Genomic DNA, 14,897 nt, shown 5'->3' with positions numbered 1-14,897 from the left:
GGGATTGAGCCCCCCATCAGGCTCCTTGCTTGGCTGGGAACCTGCTTCTCCCTCTCCTTCTGCCTGCCGCTCTTTCTGCATGTGCTGTCAAAAAAAATAAATAAAATCTTAAAAAAAAAAAAGAGAGGGGCACCTGGGTGGCTCAGATGGTTAAGCATCTGCCTTCAGCTCAGGTCATGATCCCAGGGTCCTGGGTTCGAGCCCTCCCTGCTCAGAGGGGAGTCTGCTTCTCCCTCTCCCTCTGCCTCTCCTCTGCTCATGCTCTCTCCCTGTATCTCTGTGTCTCAAATGAATAAATAAAATCTTTAAAAAAAAAAAAAAGAGAGAGAGAGAGAACTAAAAGTCCTGGGAATTACGGGGTACATTTACACTCCCGTTGCATTGGGGCTCTTACTAGCTTTCGCAAAAAGCTTTCCAAACTTGTACAGCTTTATAAAACCCCCAGCACCGTAACATTATAGCTTCCGTCTCCGAACTCAGGGTCTAACTGGAAGAGAGTGACTTTAAGGAGTTTCTTCAGGCGGACATTCACTTCCAACATTCATTCGCTGAACCAGGAGCTTTAGATAAGATCATCGTATTTCCAAGGACACTGCACATCCACACGCGTGGGTGGTAATAAACAGCCTTGGGAATATTAGTGAAGGTCAACTTTATCTAGGTGAGTCAACCTCTCTGTTTTTTTAAGCACAGTATGTCCTTCGGCCTTTGGACCAAGGCTCAAGGCTGACATCCAGGAAGGTGTCTCTCCGCCAGGAGGAGGCGCAGACCGCGCAGAGGTCCCTGGCCGCGCCCTCTCACCCAGATTCCGGGCTGGCCCCGCGCCCACCGCTCCCCCGCCCTCGACGTCTGCCCGGCTCCAGCCAAGGAACGTGACTCCGGGATCCCTCTCCGCACGGCCCTCCGCCTCCCACCGAGAAGTCGCGTCGTCTGAACTCACGGCGCCAGGGAAACGAAGCCTCTTTGTGGGCCACCCCTCGGGACCCGTTAGGCCCCAGGAGATCGTTAGACACCCCTCCCCCACCCGCCCAAGGTCGTACGGACGCTGCAGGAGCGTCCCGCTGCATTGCGCACGCACCTTCCCCCCACCCCCCGCCTCCCCGCCTCCCCGCCTCCCCGCCTCCCCGCCTCCCCGCCTCCTCGCCTCCTTTTCCCCTATTGGCCCCCTTTCGGCGCAACCGCTCCCCTCCCTCCCCACCCAAATCTACGCCGGTGGGCGGGACCAGGGTGTGGGCGGGGCGAGTCGGATCTAGCGCCTCGGGCCGGGAGAACTCTGGCCTTCTTGGCGCTGCGCTGTGACTTAGGAGCTGTGGACCTGGCCCGCGAGTCAACATGGCCGCGGTGTTTAGGCGTAGCTGCGGGGTGAGAGAGCAAGGCTCGGTGGGGGCGGGAAATGGAGGTTGTGATGTTTGGAGGAGTGGGAGAGAGGGAAGCATGGGATGAAAATAGGTGCTGTCCTGGGGTATTGGGAGGGGGACTCCCCCGTACCAATGTAGGCGGCAGTCACTTTCAGAATGTCCTTTTTTATTCCCTCCCTCTGGCCCGGGAACTTTCCAGATATTTTCTCCAGGAATATCACCGTTTCCCGAACGCGAACCTGTCTCTGAATTGCGCGGGCATCTCAGAACGAGCAAAGGCCTTGTTTTTGCAGTATGTTTTTGAGAAAACTACTGGCTTTCTATCTCCAGCCCATGAAAAAAATCATCAAGTAAATTTCATCGTGCAATTGATACAGGCCAGAAAGTGTAGATTTCAGACAGCCTTATCTTGGGCGCCTGCAAAGTTACCGGGAAAAGGAAAATGAAGCAGCTGCTTCTTGGAATGCTTAATATGTTTAATACGCTTTTGGTTTTTGGACTATGGAGGAGACCGCTTATGTTCTGTACATTAGGAAGTAAAAAGAACCTACCGCAGAATTTTGCTCCAAGCTGTCTATACTAGACAGCTGTCCATACTCACAGGTTCTAACTTGTCTCACTCACTTAGATGCTCTTTATCTGAAATATTATTGGTATATTAACACAAGACTGCCATTTAAATGTCATTTATAATTAATAAATTAATGTTCTTGGCCCAAAAAGAGTAGAAGTTTTAGAATTTATAAGAATTCTAATGGATTGTTGCCCAATATTTGTTATTGCTCTACAAGTTAAGGGGCCCTGGGGGCGCCTGGGTGGTTCAGTCGTTAAGCGTCTGCCTTCGGCTCAGGTCATGATCCGAAGGTCGTGGGATCGAGCCCCGCATGGGTCTCCCTGCTCCGTGGGGAAACCTGCTTCTCCCTCTCCCACTCCCCCTGCTTGTGTTTCCTCTCTCGCTGTGTCTCTGTCAAATAAATAAAATCTTTAAAACAAAACAAAACAAAAACAAGGGGTCCTGAAGGCAGAAATCGGGGGTTTTAAAAATGAATTTTAACTCTGCAACCAGGAAAACAAAATGACCGATTTCTCAGTCTCTCCAAGGAAAAATATAGAAAAACCTAATCCAGAAAACTTACACCTCCATCTCTTCTTTGACACTCCCATAAAATTTAAGATTCTTCTATTCCTAAGAAATACACAAAAGCATTTAATTATAGTTGTGCTATTATTGCAGAATTGAGGCTTGATTGAAGATGTTGTCTTTTGGAGATTTGGAATTGGATTGTTCTGGGCAGAGAGCCCCAAGTAATAAAATCAATATTTATATGGCATGCGTCCAAGACTCTTAATCACCTCAACAAATTATCCAGTAAGAAAAGCCTCTTTCTAGGTTTGAAAAGAAGCTACAGGAAGTTTGTAATTGGCGCAAAGTCTGAAAAATACTTGTGGAGTCTAGACTTAAACCATTCTAAATCCAAATAATCTATTTCTATTTTCTGTGTCTACTGAGCCACCTCTCTAAATGGCTAATATTATATATCATTAGCAGATCGATGGGATTGTTCCCTGACTAGCTACTTTTGTATTTTGTTTAACATTTTCCTGAAAAATAATATGTAAACTTTTGTAAATTATTTTAAATCCACTAATAATTCCCTATTTAAAGTCTCGACAGACTCTTACCTGTCTTATGAGGTCTGATTTTTGTGCACTGGTGTCTAAACACATTTAGAAGAGCCAAGTTTTTTTGGTCTGATTTTTGTGGGATGTTTTTCTTTATTGAATGTAAAAACCAATTAGGAGACTTAAATTGAAAGAGCAGTATATAGCAAGGTGGTTGATGGTATGAATTCTCTATAGTAAATGTTATTATCCTGGTTCCACTACCTAATAGAGTGTCCTTGGCCAATTTCACTTGACCTTTCTGAGCCTGTTTCTTCATATGCAAAATAGGAATAAAAGTAGTGCCTTAATCCTAGGCTTGACTTGGAGATTCAGTGAATTAATATGTGGAATTTGACTGTAAACAAGTATAGATTTGGTCTATGATGACTGAACAATAAAGATTAGAGAAACCATGTTTTACTTCAAAAATTAATGAAAATTGCAAAGAAAATATGAGTTTTATACTCTAGTTTTTTTTTCAGAATTGTATAAAGTATTATTTTGAAAGAGCTTTTTGGATACTTGACAATCTTTATTGTCACTTTAAATGTAGGTGGTTATAAAGTTGTCATCCACAAAATGGACAGCTTCTTTTTACAGTTTTCAAAAAACATAAGCAAGTTTGGTTCTTGATCTTCTAGTATATTGTTCAGTTTCTCTTTTCTTTGGAATATTAAAATTGCATAGAGATATTTGCATCAAATCCTTTGAAGTATAAACTGATTTTGCTGTCCTCAAACATAGGAAGGAGTTACAGTATGGTTTCCATTAACTTTAATAAACGCAAATGGTTACTTTTGTATACATTAAATTGTCATGAGTATAAAAATGGATTGCAAAGGAACAATATATGTATATCTGATTATACTTTTTAAAGAAATAGTATATTGCAGATATTAAGAAATGTAGCATATCAGTAGTTTAGAATAGGGTTGGCAAACTTTTTTGTTAAAGGGACAGTAAATATTTTCAGCTTTGTGGACCACATGGTTTCTGGCAACTGTACAACTCTGCTGGAAAAGCAGCAATAGACTGTATGGTGGTCAATAAAATTTTATCTACAAAACTGGTGGCTGCCATAGTGTGCTCACCACTGTTGTAGAATATTCTAAGAATGCCTATAGACTACAGCAGAAAATATAGAACATAGTTTTAGGCTAATTTGTTTTGTTAAATAAAGTGAGGTATCTTAGAAAATGGAATCCTCCAAGGGGAAGATTCCCAGAAGCATACCTCTGAGGCTCACAGGAACAGGGTATCAAAGTTGGTAGACTAGGGAACTCTTGAACACAGTGTTATACTGTCCTATTTTTGCCCCCACCCCAACTTCTCAATCACAAATGTCCTAAAGCTTGTAGGTGAGATTTCCAGAATAGCAGCCCTAAGTCTGCTACTACCCCTGACTATTGTTTGTCTCGGAGACACTCCACTTCAGTAGTACAAATACTGCTGATTGTGTTATTTTCATTGCTTTAAAAAAAAAAAATTCTCTTCGTAATAAATGTTCATACATCTAGTACTTGGCTTATTTAATATAGAAATTAAATTACAGTTGAAGGTATTTAAGTAATGCTTAAAAAACTATGCTCTTGAGTATAGTCAAACAAGGTGCTGTACTCACTTGTAATTGCCAGTATTCTCTTATTTGATGTTTAATTTATCAAATTTATTTTAATAAAATTGTCCTTTACAGGTCCTAAAAAGTCTTTCTCGTTTTGACTGGAGATCACAACATACAAAAGCTGCCCTACAGCGTGAACCAAGATTGGGATTTAATTTTGGTATATGTTTTGTTCTGTGTTTTGACTTTAAACATATTTGTTATACACATGCATTTATATTGCATTATATATGTATTTGTCTGGAATATATTTGTAAATCATCTTAGTAATGTCTGTCAGTGGATAGAACCAATTACCATCCACAGATTTCCTGTCACACCCATTCTTCCTGATCTCTTTTTTCCAGCATAATATCCTATGTAGAGGTCTGTGTTAGCAGCAGACATAAATATCTGTGCCCTTTTTCCTAAGTATGTAACCCTAAAATAAATAATGAATTTACTGATATATACAGTTTTCAAGTTAGAAATTTGAATGCAAAAAATATGTTTTGAACACTTAGATACATAGCGCTAGGTACCTGCTAATAAGCCAAAGCCTGTTTTGACCTTAATATACCTGAATTGCAGTTTTGGTGCTAATGGATAGGGTTTAAAGTCCTGGGATCAGGGAGTCATGTGGTATTGGAAGGAAAAGGAATAAGATCTCTTTTTCCCTTTGCTCTCTAAAATGAAGATCCTGAGCAAAGAAAAAAAAATTGAAATAATAATCCCTATTTTTAGCATCGATCACCTCCTAAAGTGCTTCTTGCTTCAAAATTACTACCTTTCCTTTAGTTAAAAATCCATTTTCTCTGGTTTCTTGGTCTCAGAAAATAGTTACAAGGCAGCTCAGATAACAAACTCATACCCAGATAAAAATGACAAACTCAGAGCTTTCTATAGTTTTTTAAAAACAATTAAATGGAAAATTTCAGGCCACGTGAGGATAGAATTGGGGTGTTGGATTTTCTTTTATTGTGTGATTAACATAGGTTAGGTATAATTGCTCTTTAGTTTCAGTTTGTCACATAGAGATTGGTATTTAGTAGTAAGTAACCAGCAGGAGAAATGGTTTGTGAATAACAGGATGAGATAGATACAAGTGTTCTAAGAGGAAGGAGGGAGGTTGTAAGGCTTAAGTAAAGGACTAGGGATAGCGTCTGTGGGCAGTTGTATCTGGCTCTTTCTAAAGTGGAGATAATACCTACAACACGGAATTTATCTGAAGATTAATATACGATATACAGAAAGTTCCTAATACACAGTGACTGGACTTAGGTAGGTTCTCAATGAATAATTCAAACTAGGTCCCTGCCTTCCCTGTCCTTTACTCACCCATGACTTTGGTATCTGCTGGTCCCAATATTAGAAGTAAATTGTGATGTAGAGAACAGTGACCGAAACTCTAAGTATACTTTTACTGCTAATTCATTGTAAGACTGAGGCTATCGTGTCCTCATTTTGAGCTTTTGTTTACCTATAAAATGAGAGATTCGATTTTAGGCTGTTTGATCCAACACCAAATTCTCACGTCTTTTACGTTTTATTTCTTACATCCCTATACAAATGATTATTATAGTTTTGAGTATGCTTGCTCATTCTTACTCTTTGCTTTTGTTCTTATTGTTCTTACCCAAAATACCCTATATTTCTTTTAAATCTTATCTATCCTTTGATGTTGGACACAACCACATTAAAACCCAATGATAGTGTGGATTTGAAAAAATCCAAGTGATCGGCTCCTGTCCTCAGTCCAGCCACCATATTCATTTCACTAGTTTTATAACAACAGAACCTTGTATTTTATACAATTGAGTTAGAGTTTTATGTTACTGTTAACTTTTGAGAAACCCTCCCACCACTTTACCAGTTCCTTTGTGCTGATTTATAACCTTAAATTATCTGAGTTTAAAGGAAGAGTAAAATTGTAGTATTGGTATTCTTATGTGATATTTTGGAATAAATTTTATTGGTTTTTGGTCACTGAGCATGTCTCATCTTCCTAGTTAGACTGATTCTTGAGATCAGGAAGTGTCTTATTTTTAGTTTCATTTCAGTATTACTAAACATTTGATAAATCTGCTTAGGAACTAATAACAAGTAAAAACAAAATTTTTTTACTTTCACCAATTGGAAGAGAAAAACAAGTTTATGCCTGTTACTCATTTGTAAAAGCTGGAAATCTTACCTACCTCCTTTGGTACTTGTATTGACACAGGTTTATTTATATTGTACAGTGAAATCTTGCTAGTCCAAAAGTGTATTGTGGTCTTTGTGGTTTATTTGTGGACTTTCTGGATAATCAAGAGTTAAAGACACCATTATAAATTTTCACATACTGATTTCATAGGACTTTTTTTCCTCAGCTCATTATCTTGTTTTAATGTTTTCTAAATGACTTTCTCTTAGAGCTCACTGAACAGCAAAAAGAGTTTCAAGCTACCGCTCGTAAATTTGCCAGGGAAGAAATAATCCCAGTTGCTGCAGAATATGATAAAACTGGCGAGGTAGGTTTATGCATTTTAAAGAGAAAAAAGTTTTTTACATCTTTTATAAGATTATATAATTGAACTATGTAGATTTTAATATAATTGTGGTTTTTTTTTTACTTTTTTCTTTCCTTTTAGTACCCTGTCCCCCTAATTAAAAGAGCATGGGAACTTGGTTTAATGAATACACACATTCCAGAGAGTTGTGGTAAGCTTTCTTCACATTTTTAATCCTTACAATGCATATGAACAGGGAAGATGGTAAAACTATCTACTCAGTCATTCTTACAGCTGCCATTTCTGTAAGTCATTTATGATAAAGGGCTTTCTACCTTTATCTTTCTGTTCAGACTTTGGTATTTGGCTGTTTTTAGAAACCTTGTATTAGCACTTCAAGACTTTCCCTTTATAACTCGTTTCAACCTTCATCCTAGACGTTGGTAATTTCCCTTTAGTCAGTTTGTTGCATTTTGGTTCTACCTTGGATTTTACATTTTGTTTAGACTTTTTTTCTGTGAGATTGTCACTCCTTCAGGTGAAAGAGTCAAAGTTTTAGCACAGTTGAAACAAATTTTTACAAAACCAAGTAGAAACAGGAAGACAGGTTCAGATTACAAATAGAAAAATTTTTTGAAATATTTAAAACTTATTTTAGAGAAGTATAATTTGTTACTGTGCTAACCAGAACACTTTTTAGTTTGTTAATTAAAATAGCTCAGCTTTATTTCTAACGAGATATACTACATATTATAATGGGTCTTAAAATATTTTGATACTATAGGAGGTCTTGGACTTGGAACTTTTGATGCTTGTTTAATTACTGAAGAACTGGCTTATGGATGTACAGGGGTTCAGACTGCTATTGAAGCAAATTCTTTGGGGGTAAGTTTCTTAGAAAATTAATTGCCTAAGTGAACCGTTAATGAGACAGTACTGCTAGGTTACGTTAGTTGGTACAACACAATTTTCTTTAAAAGGAACAGAAGAGGGGCACCTGGGTGGCTCAGTTGTTAAGCGTCTGCCTTCAGCTCAGGTCATGATCCCAACGTCCTGGGATCGAGCCCCACATCGGGCTCCCTGCTCTGCAGGAAGCCTGCTTCTTCCTCTCCCACTCCCCCTGCTTGTGTTCCCTCTCTCGCTGTGTCTCTCTGTCAAATAAATAAGTAAAATCTTTTTAAAAAAGATAAATAAAAGGAACACAAGATTCTGCAGTGAAGACTTGAGTTCTTATTGCCTAAGTTGATCATTCTGTCCCTGTTGTCTCCAGTAATTGGAGTCCTAGCTGTCCTTGTAGGGAAATTGTATACTTTGCTGCCTCAGTGGCAATTCTTAGGTAAGGGCAAGGCCAAAAACAAGCATTCAGGAGAGAAGGATGGCGATGGCTTGCCACACTGCTCGCAGTGAGCAGTTCTTAAGAGGCCTAGTCATACATATCACACCATTTATCCGAAATGTAATTCTTTGTGCATGTTACTACAGTGGATTTTTACATATTACCAACAAGTCCTCATAACTTAGTTTTGGAAAATCCTGGATTCACAGATTTATTTCCTCATGGGTTTAGCTTCCTTAAAGAATAAAGGCCAGTTCTTTGGACTTACCCCTTGGGAGAAAGTAGTTCTCTTGCTTTGAATTATAGTATCTCTGAATGTACATACCTAATAAAAATATCTTGTTTTTTTCAATGTCACTTTTCTTTGGTAGCAAATGCCTCTTCTTATTGCTGGAAATGACCAACAACAAAAGAAGTATTTGAGGAGGCTGACTGAGGAGCCACTGATGTGTGTGAGTATACACAGCTGCTGCTTGGGAACAAGGGTGCTATTTCTTCTTTCCAGTACAAATGTGTACACTGGGCTATAACACATGAAGATAAAAGTTAGTAACATATTTAGGTGTAATGGTGTTTCTGGGGTACCAGGCAAGTGTCACAGTCTCCTATCTTGTTTCCAAGAAAGAAAGATTTGCTATTTAATGGAGCACCCTGCAGTTCCAAGACCTGAGTGATTGTGTCAGGAAGTTCAGATTGAATGTAGGACGGTAGGTGTTTGAACTAGTAGTCTTTTGAACTAATAGGAAATTAATGTGACTGAAAAGTTATCATTCTATTTGTTGAATGAGTGACTTGGGAAGAATATTTATAGATTTTATTATTCCCTGAGCACTACTCAACAAATATTTAAATTGGATTTAAAAAAGATAGTTACAAGGGCCCCCTGCTGGCTCATTCAGTAGAGCAGATGACTCTTCATCTCAGGATCATGAGTACAAGCCTCACATTGGGTGTGGAGCCTGCTTAAAAAAAAAAAAAAGATATTTATATATATATACACACCCATACTGAGGATCTATTCTGAAAGTGTTTTTACATAAGGATTTCGACTTCTTTTGTTTATCAGTTGAACAGATTTCAACTTAGGGTGTGATTATGATACCAAAATACAGTAAATTGTTATTTGTTTTGAACTAATTGTGAAAATTGGTCTGAAAGAGTAGAAAGTCATAGTTGAAAATCAAGGTTTCTTATTTCAGGTACCTTATAAAAATAAGGCAAACTGCTTAATAAAAACATTTATACAGATTTCTTAGTTAATTAGTTACTTTTCAACAAATGAGAATTTAGTAGGCTAATTCTCAATATTGTCTAAGAATTGTGTGACACATTTAGATTGTTTTTCTGTAGCACATATAATACTAGAAATAGGCTAAAAAATTTTAGCATAGACATGTTTAGGAGAACCTACCTTAATGCACTGATAAGAATATTTATTATAATTATTGCTTATAAATAGGTATTTCTAAGATAAAAGTCCTTAAAAATAGTTCAGGTATTTTAAACATTTTTTGGCTGTTTGTTTGTTATCAATACCTTCGGTATATATAAAAATAAATTTACTGTAGTCCCTAAGTTATTCTAACTTCTGAATTAATAAAGGTTTTCTATACATTTTCCCCCTGCTAGTGCATAATAGCAGTAAATGTACCCAAAATATGAAGTCAAGGGTGAAAATGAAAATAGTCAATTCCCTTACATACACAGAATTTACATGTTATGGAACTCTGCTACTTTGGAATTACAAATGCTGGGTAACCCTGCATTTATCTCAGTACCATTTGCATATGTTATTCTGCCTGGAATACACATTCCTTCTTTATCCCCAAAGAATTCCTTTTTCTTTTTGAGACTTGATGTGAGCATCACCTTTGGAAAGCTTTTCCTGACACCCTAAAGCTAAACTAGATTCACAAGACCATTGTGTATGACTTTAGTACATAAATACAATATATTTAGTATTCATCTCCACTGTTGTGGAAGTCTTGAAGATAGGATGTCTTTTCTCTCTGTTTTTTCCATCTCCTGGTTCATAACCTGGTACATAGTAGATACTAAATAAACATTTGAATGGATGATTACACGTGAATGAATTTAACTTGGTTGAAGAGATCTACATTTTAATTGATATGGTTTATTGATATCCTACATCTAGTTTTAAATTATATATTAAATCTTTCTACATTTGAGCAGTTTATTTGATTCTCTGAGAACATTTTATTTTTAGGTATTTAAACATGTTTAAAATACTGGCTTAAAAAATAAAATATAGAGGGGCGGAGCAAGATGGCGGAGGAGTAGGAGACCTGGATTTCGTCTCCTCTCAGGAATTCAGCTAGATAGGGATCAAACCATTATGAACACCTACGAACTCAACAGGAGATTGAAGAAAAGAATACCAACAACACTCTGAACAGAAAAGCGACCACTTTCTGGAAGGTAGGACGTGCGGAGAAGTGAATCCGAGGTGATATCCGGGAGGATAGACGGCGGGGGAGGGGCCTCTGTTGGCCGCTTCTGGCAAGTGATAGAGCCGCAGAGCACAAAATCAGAACTTTTAGAAGTCTGCTCCGCTGAGGGACGTCGCTCCAGTGGCTAAACGGGGGGTGGAACCCTCGTGGGACAGTGTGGTCTCAGGACCCTCGGGGTCGCAGAAAGACCAGGGGTGCCTGAGTGTGGCAGAGCTCCCAGGTAACGGAGCAGGGAAGCCGGCTGAAGAGGCGGAGCCCAGGGGCGGGCTCTCAGCTCGGGGTTGCCATAAACCGTGATCCGTGGCACAGTTGGGCCCCTGCTCCTCCAGCAGGGACCCAAAAAGCAGCAGATCCTGGGAGACTCACCTTCTTCCCCCGGGAGGAGAGGTGCGGGAGTGCACTGCAGGGATCTGCTGGGTTTGGAGACTCCACACGGGGTCGGGTGCCAGAGATAGAAACGCTCGGTCACAGGCCGGGTGAGCACGGAGTGCGGCCGGAGACCGGGGAGACGGGAGTGACTTACGGCTTTTCTCTGGGGGCTCGGCTCCTCCGAGGCAGAGATTGGGAGGCTGCCATTTACACTCTCCGCCTCCAAAGCTGCACAGAAAGCTTGCAGGGAACAAAAGCTCCCAAGAGCAAACCCGAGCAGATTACTTAGCCCGGACCGGGCAAGGGGGGGGCAATTCCGCCTCTGGCAAAGACTTTTGGAAACCATGGCAACAGGCCCCTCCCCCAGAAGATCAGCGAGAACAGCCAGCCAAGACCAAGTCTACTGAGAACGGCAGAACTCCAGCGCTAGGGGAATAATGCACATAGAATTCATGGCTCTTTTACCATGATTCTTTAGTCTTTCAAAGTTAATTTTTTTTTTAACTGTCTTTTTTTTTTTCGTTTGTTTGAATTTTTTTTTTCACTTTTTCAACCAACATCTTATCAATCCCTTTTTTAAAAAATTTTTTTATTTTTCATTTATAGAGTCATATTCTATCCCTTCATAGTAGTTACCCATATTTTTGGCATATATATATAAGTTGTTCTCTCTTTAAAATTTTGAGATACTTTCTTCTAGTAGATCAAAATATACCCTAAATCTCTAGTGTATGTTTTTTTCTACTCCCCTGCCTGATCACATTCTCTCCCTTTTTTTTTCTCTTTTTTCAAACAACTTCTTATCAATTCCTTTTATAAAATTTTTTATAGTTTCCATCTTTACAGTCATATTCCATCCCTTCATCATATCAACCCTTATTTATGTACATATATAAGTTTTTCTTTCTTTAAAATTTTGGGAGGCACTTCCTTCTAACAGACCAAAATACACCCAATATCTAGTGTGTGGCACTGATCTATATACCAGCCTGATCATATTTGATCACATTCTGTTTTTTGTTTTGTTCTGTTTTTGTTTGTTTTTATCTTTTTCTTTTTCTTTTTTCTTTTTTTCTTTTTCTTTTTTCTCTCTCCCTTTCTTTTCCCACTGCTTCAGGTCTTTTCTGATTTGTTTAGAGTATATTATCTGGGGACGTTGTTACCCTGCTAGCATTTTGTTCTCTCATTAATCTATTCTCCTCTGGACAAAATGACAAGATGGAAAAAATCACCCCAACAAAAAGAACAAGAGGTAGTACCCAGTGCCAGGGACCTACTCAATATGGACGTTAGTACAATGTCAGATCTAGAGTTCAGAATCATCACTATAAAGATACTAGCTGGGCTTGAAAAAAGCATGGAAGTTATTAGAGAAACCCTTTCTGGAGAAAGAAAAGAACTAAAATCTAACCAAGTAGAAATCAAAAAGGCTATTAATGAGGTGCAATCAAATATGGGGGCGCTAACTGCTAGGATAAATGAGGCAGAAGGGAGAATCAGTGATATAGAAGACCAAATGATGGAAAATAAAGAAGCTGAGAAAAAGAGAGATAAACAACTACTGGATCACGAGGGCAGATTTCAAGAGATAAGCGATACCATAAGACGAAACAACATTAGAATAATTAGGATGCCAGAAGAAGAAGAAAGAGAGAGAGGGGCACAAGGTATAATAGAGCAAATTATAGCAGAGAACTTCCCTAATTTGGGGAAGGAAAGAGGCATCAAAATCCAGGAAGCACAGAGAACCCCTCTCAAAATCAATAAAAATAGGTCAACCACCCGACATCTACTAGTAAAACTTACAAGTCTCAGAGACAAAGAGAAAATCCTGAAAGCAGCTCGGGAGAAGAGATATGTAACCTACAATGGTAGGAACATTAGATTGACAACAGACCTATCCACAGAGACCTGGCAGGCCAGAAAGGACTGGCAGGATATATTCAGAACTCTAAATGAGAAAAATATGCAGCCAAGAATACTATATCCAGCTAGGCTGTCATTGAAAATAGAAGGAGAGTTAAAAAGCTTCCAGGACAAACAAAAACTAAAGGAATTTGCAAACACAAAACCAGCCCTACAAGAAATCTTGAAAGGGGTCCTCTAACCAAAGAGAGCCTAAAAGTAACATAGACCAGAAAGGAACATAAACAATATACAGTAACAGTCACCTTACAGGCAATACAATGGCACTAAATTCATATCTTTCAATAGTTACCCTGAATGTAAATGGGCTAAATGCCCCAATCAAAAGACACAGGCTATCAGATTGGATTAAAAAACAAGACCCATCGATATGCTGTCTGCAAGATACTCATTTTAGACACAAAAACACCCCTAGATTGAAAATGAGGGGGTGGAAAACCATTTACCATGCTAATGGACACCAAAAGAAAGCTGGGGTGGCAATCCTTATATCAGACAAATTCGATTTTAAACCAAAGACTGTAATAAGAGATGAGGAAGGACACTATATCCTACTTAAAGGGTCTATCCAACAAGAAGATCTAACAATTGTAAATATCTATGCTCCTAACATGGGAGCAGCCAATTATATAAGCCAATTAATAACAAAATCAAAGAAACACATTGACCACAATACAATAATAGGGGGGGACTTTAACACCCCCCTCATTGAAATGGACAGATTGTCTAAGCAAAAGATCAACAAGGAAATAAAGACTTTAAATGACACACTGGACCAAATGGACTTCACAGACATATTCAGAACATTCCATCCCAAAGCAACAGAATAAACATTCTCTAGTGCCCTCTAGTGTCTCTAGAGATCATTCTCCAGAATAAATCACATCCTAGGTCACAAATCAGGTCTCAACCAGTACCAAAAGATTGGGATCATTCCCTGCCTATTTTCAGACCACAATGCTTTGAAACTAGAACTCAGTCACAAGAGGAAAGTCAGAAAGAACTCAAATACATGGAGGCTAAAGAGCATCCTACTAAAGAATGAATGGGTCAACCAGGAAATTAAAGAAGAATTAAATTCATGGAAACCAATGAAAATGAAAACACAACTATTCAAAATCTTTGGGATGCAGCAAAGGCAGTCCTAAGAGGAAAGTATATAGCAATACAAGCCTTTCTCAAGAAACAAGAAAGGTCTCAAGTACACAACCTAACCCTACACCTAAAGGAGGTGGAGAAAGAACAGCAAATAAAGCCTAAACCCAGCAGGAGAAGAGAAATAATAAAGATCAGAGCAGAAATCAATGAAATAGAAACTAAAAGAACAGTAGAACAGATCAACAAAACTAGGAGCTGGTTCTTGGAAAGAATTAACAAGATTGATAAACCCCTGGCCAGACTTATCAAAAAGAAAAGAGAAATGACCCAAATCAACAAAATCATGAATGAAAGAGGAGAGATCACAACCAACACCAAAGAAATACAAACAATTATAAGAACATATTATGAGCAACTCTATGCCAGCAAATTAGGTAACCTGGAAGGAATGGATGCATTCCTTGAGAAGTATCAAGTACCAAAACTGAACCAGGAAGAAATAGAAAACCTGAACAGACATATAACGACTAAGGAAATTGAAGCAGTCATCAAAAATCTCCCAACAAACAAAAGCCCAGGGCCAGA

At 38.7% G+C, this 14,897-nt stretch overlaps 1 protein-coding gene across 1 annotated transcript in view; it reads left to right on the top strand.

Moving 5' to 3' along the window:
* The first annotated feature begins 1,206 nt into the window (after positions 1-1,206).
* The window catches only part of ACADM (acyl-CoA dehydrogenase medium chain), a 30,206-nt gene continuing 16,515 nt past the window's right edge, over positions 1,207-14,897 (top strand). Inside the window, exons 1-6 of the mRNA XM_035018249.1 lie at positions 1,207-1,362; positions 4,717-4,804; positions 7,036-7,133; positions 7,254-7,323; positions 7,897-7,997; positions 8,820-8,900. Coding sequence (XP_034874140.1) covers positions 1,333-1,362; positions 4,717-4,804; positions 7,036-7,133; positions 7,254-7,323; positions 7,897-7,997; positions 8,820-8,900 — 468 coding nt within the window. The 5' untranslated portion in view covers positions 1,207-1,332. The remainder of the gene's footprint in view (positions 1,363-4,716; positions 4,805-7,035; positions 7,134-7,253; positions 7,324-7,896; positions 7,998-8,819; positions 8,901-14,897) is intronic.

This window comes from Mirounga leonina, unplaced genomic scaffold (genome assembly GCF_011800145.1).
Source record: "Mirounga leonina isolate KUSES-001 unplaced genomic scaffold, KU_Mleo_1.0 Mir_173, whole genome shotgun sequence".
NCBI lineage: Eukaryota > Metazoa > Chordata > Mammalia > Carnivora > Phocidae > Mirounga > Mirounga leonina.
The sequence above is the reverse complement of the archived record's forward strand: the minus strand, read 5'-3'. Positions and strand labels throughout refer to the sequence as shown.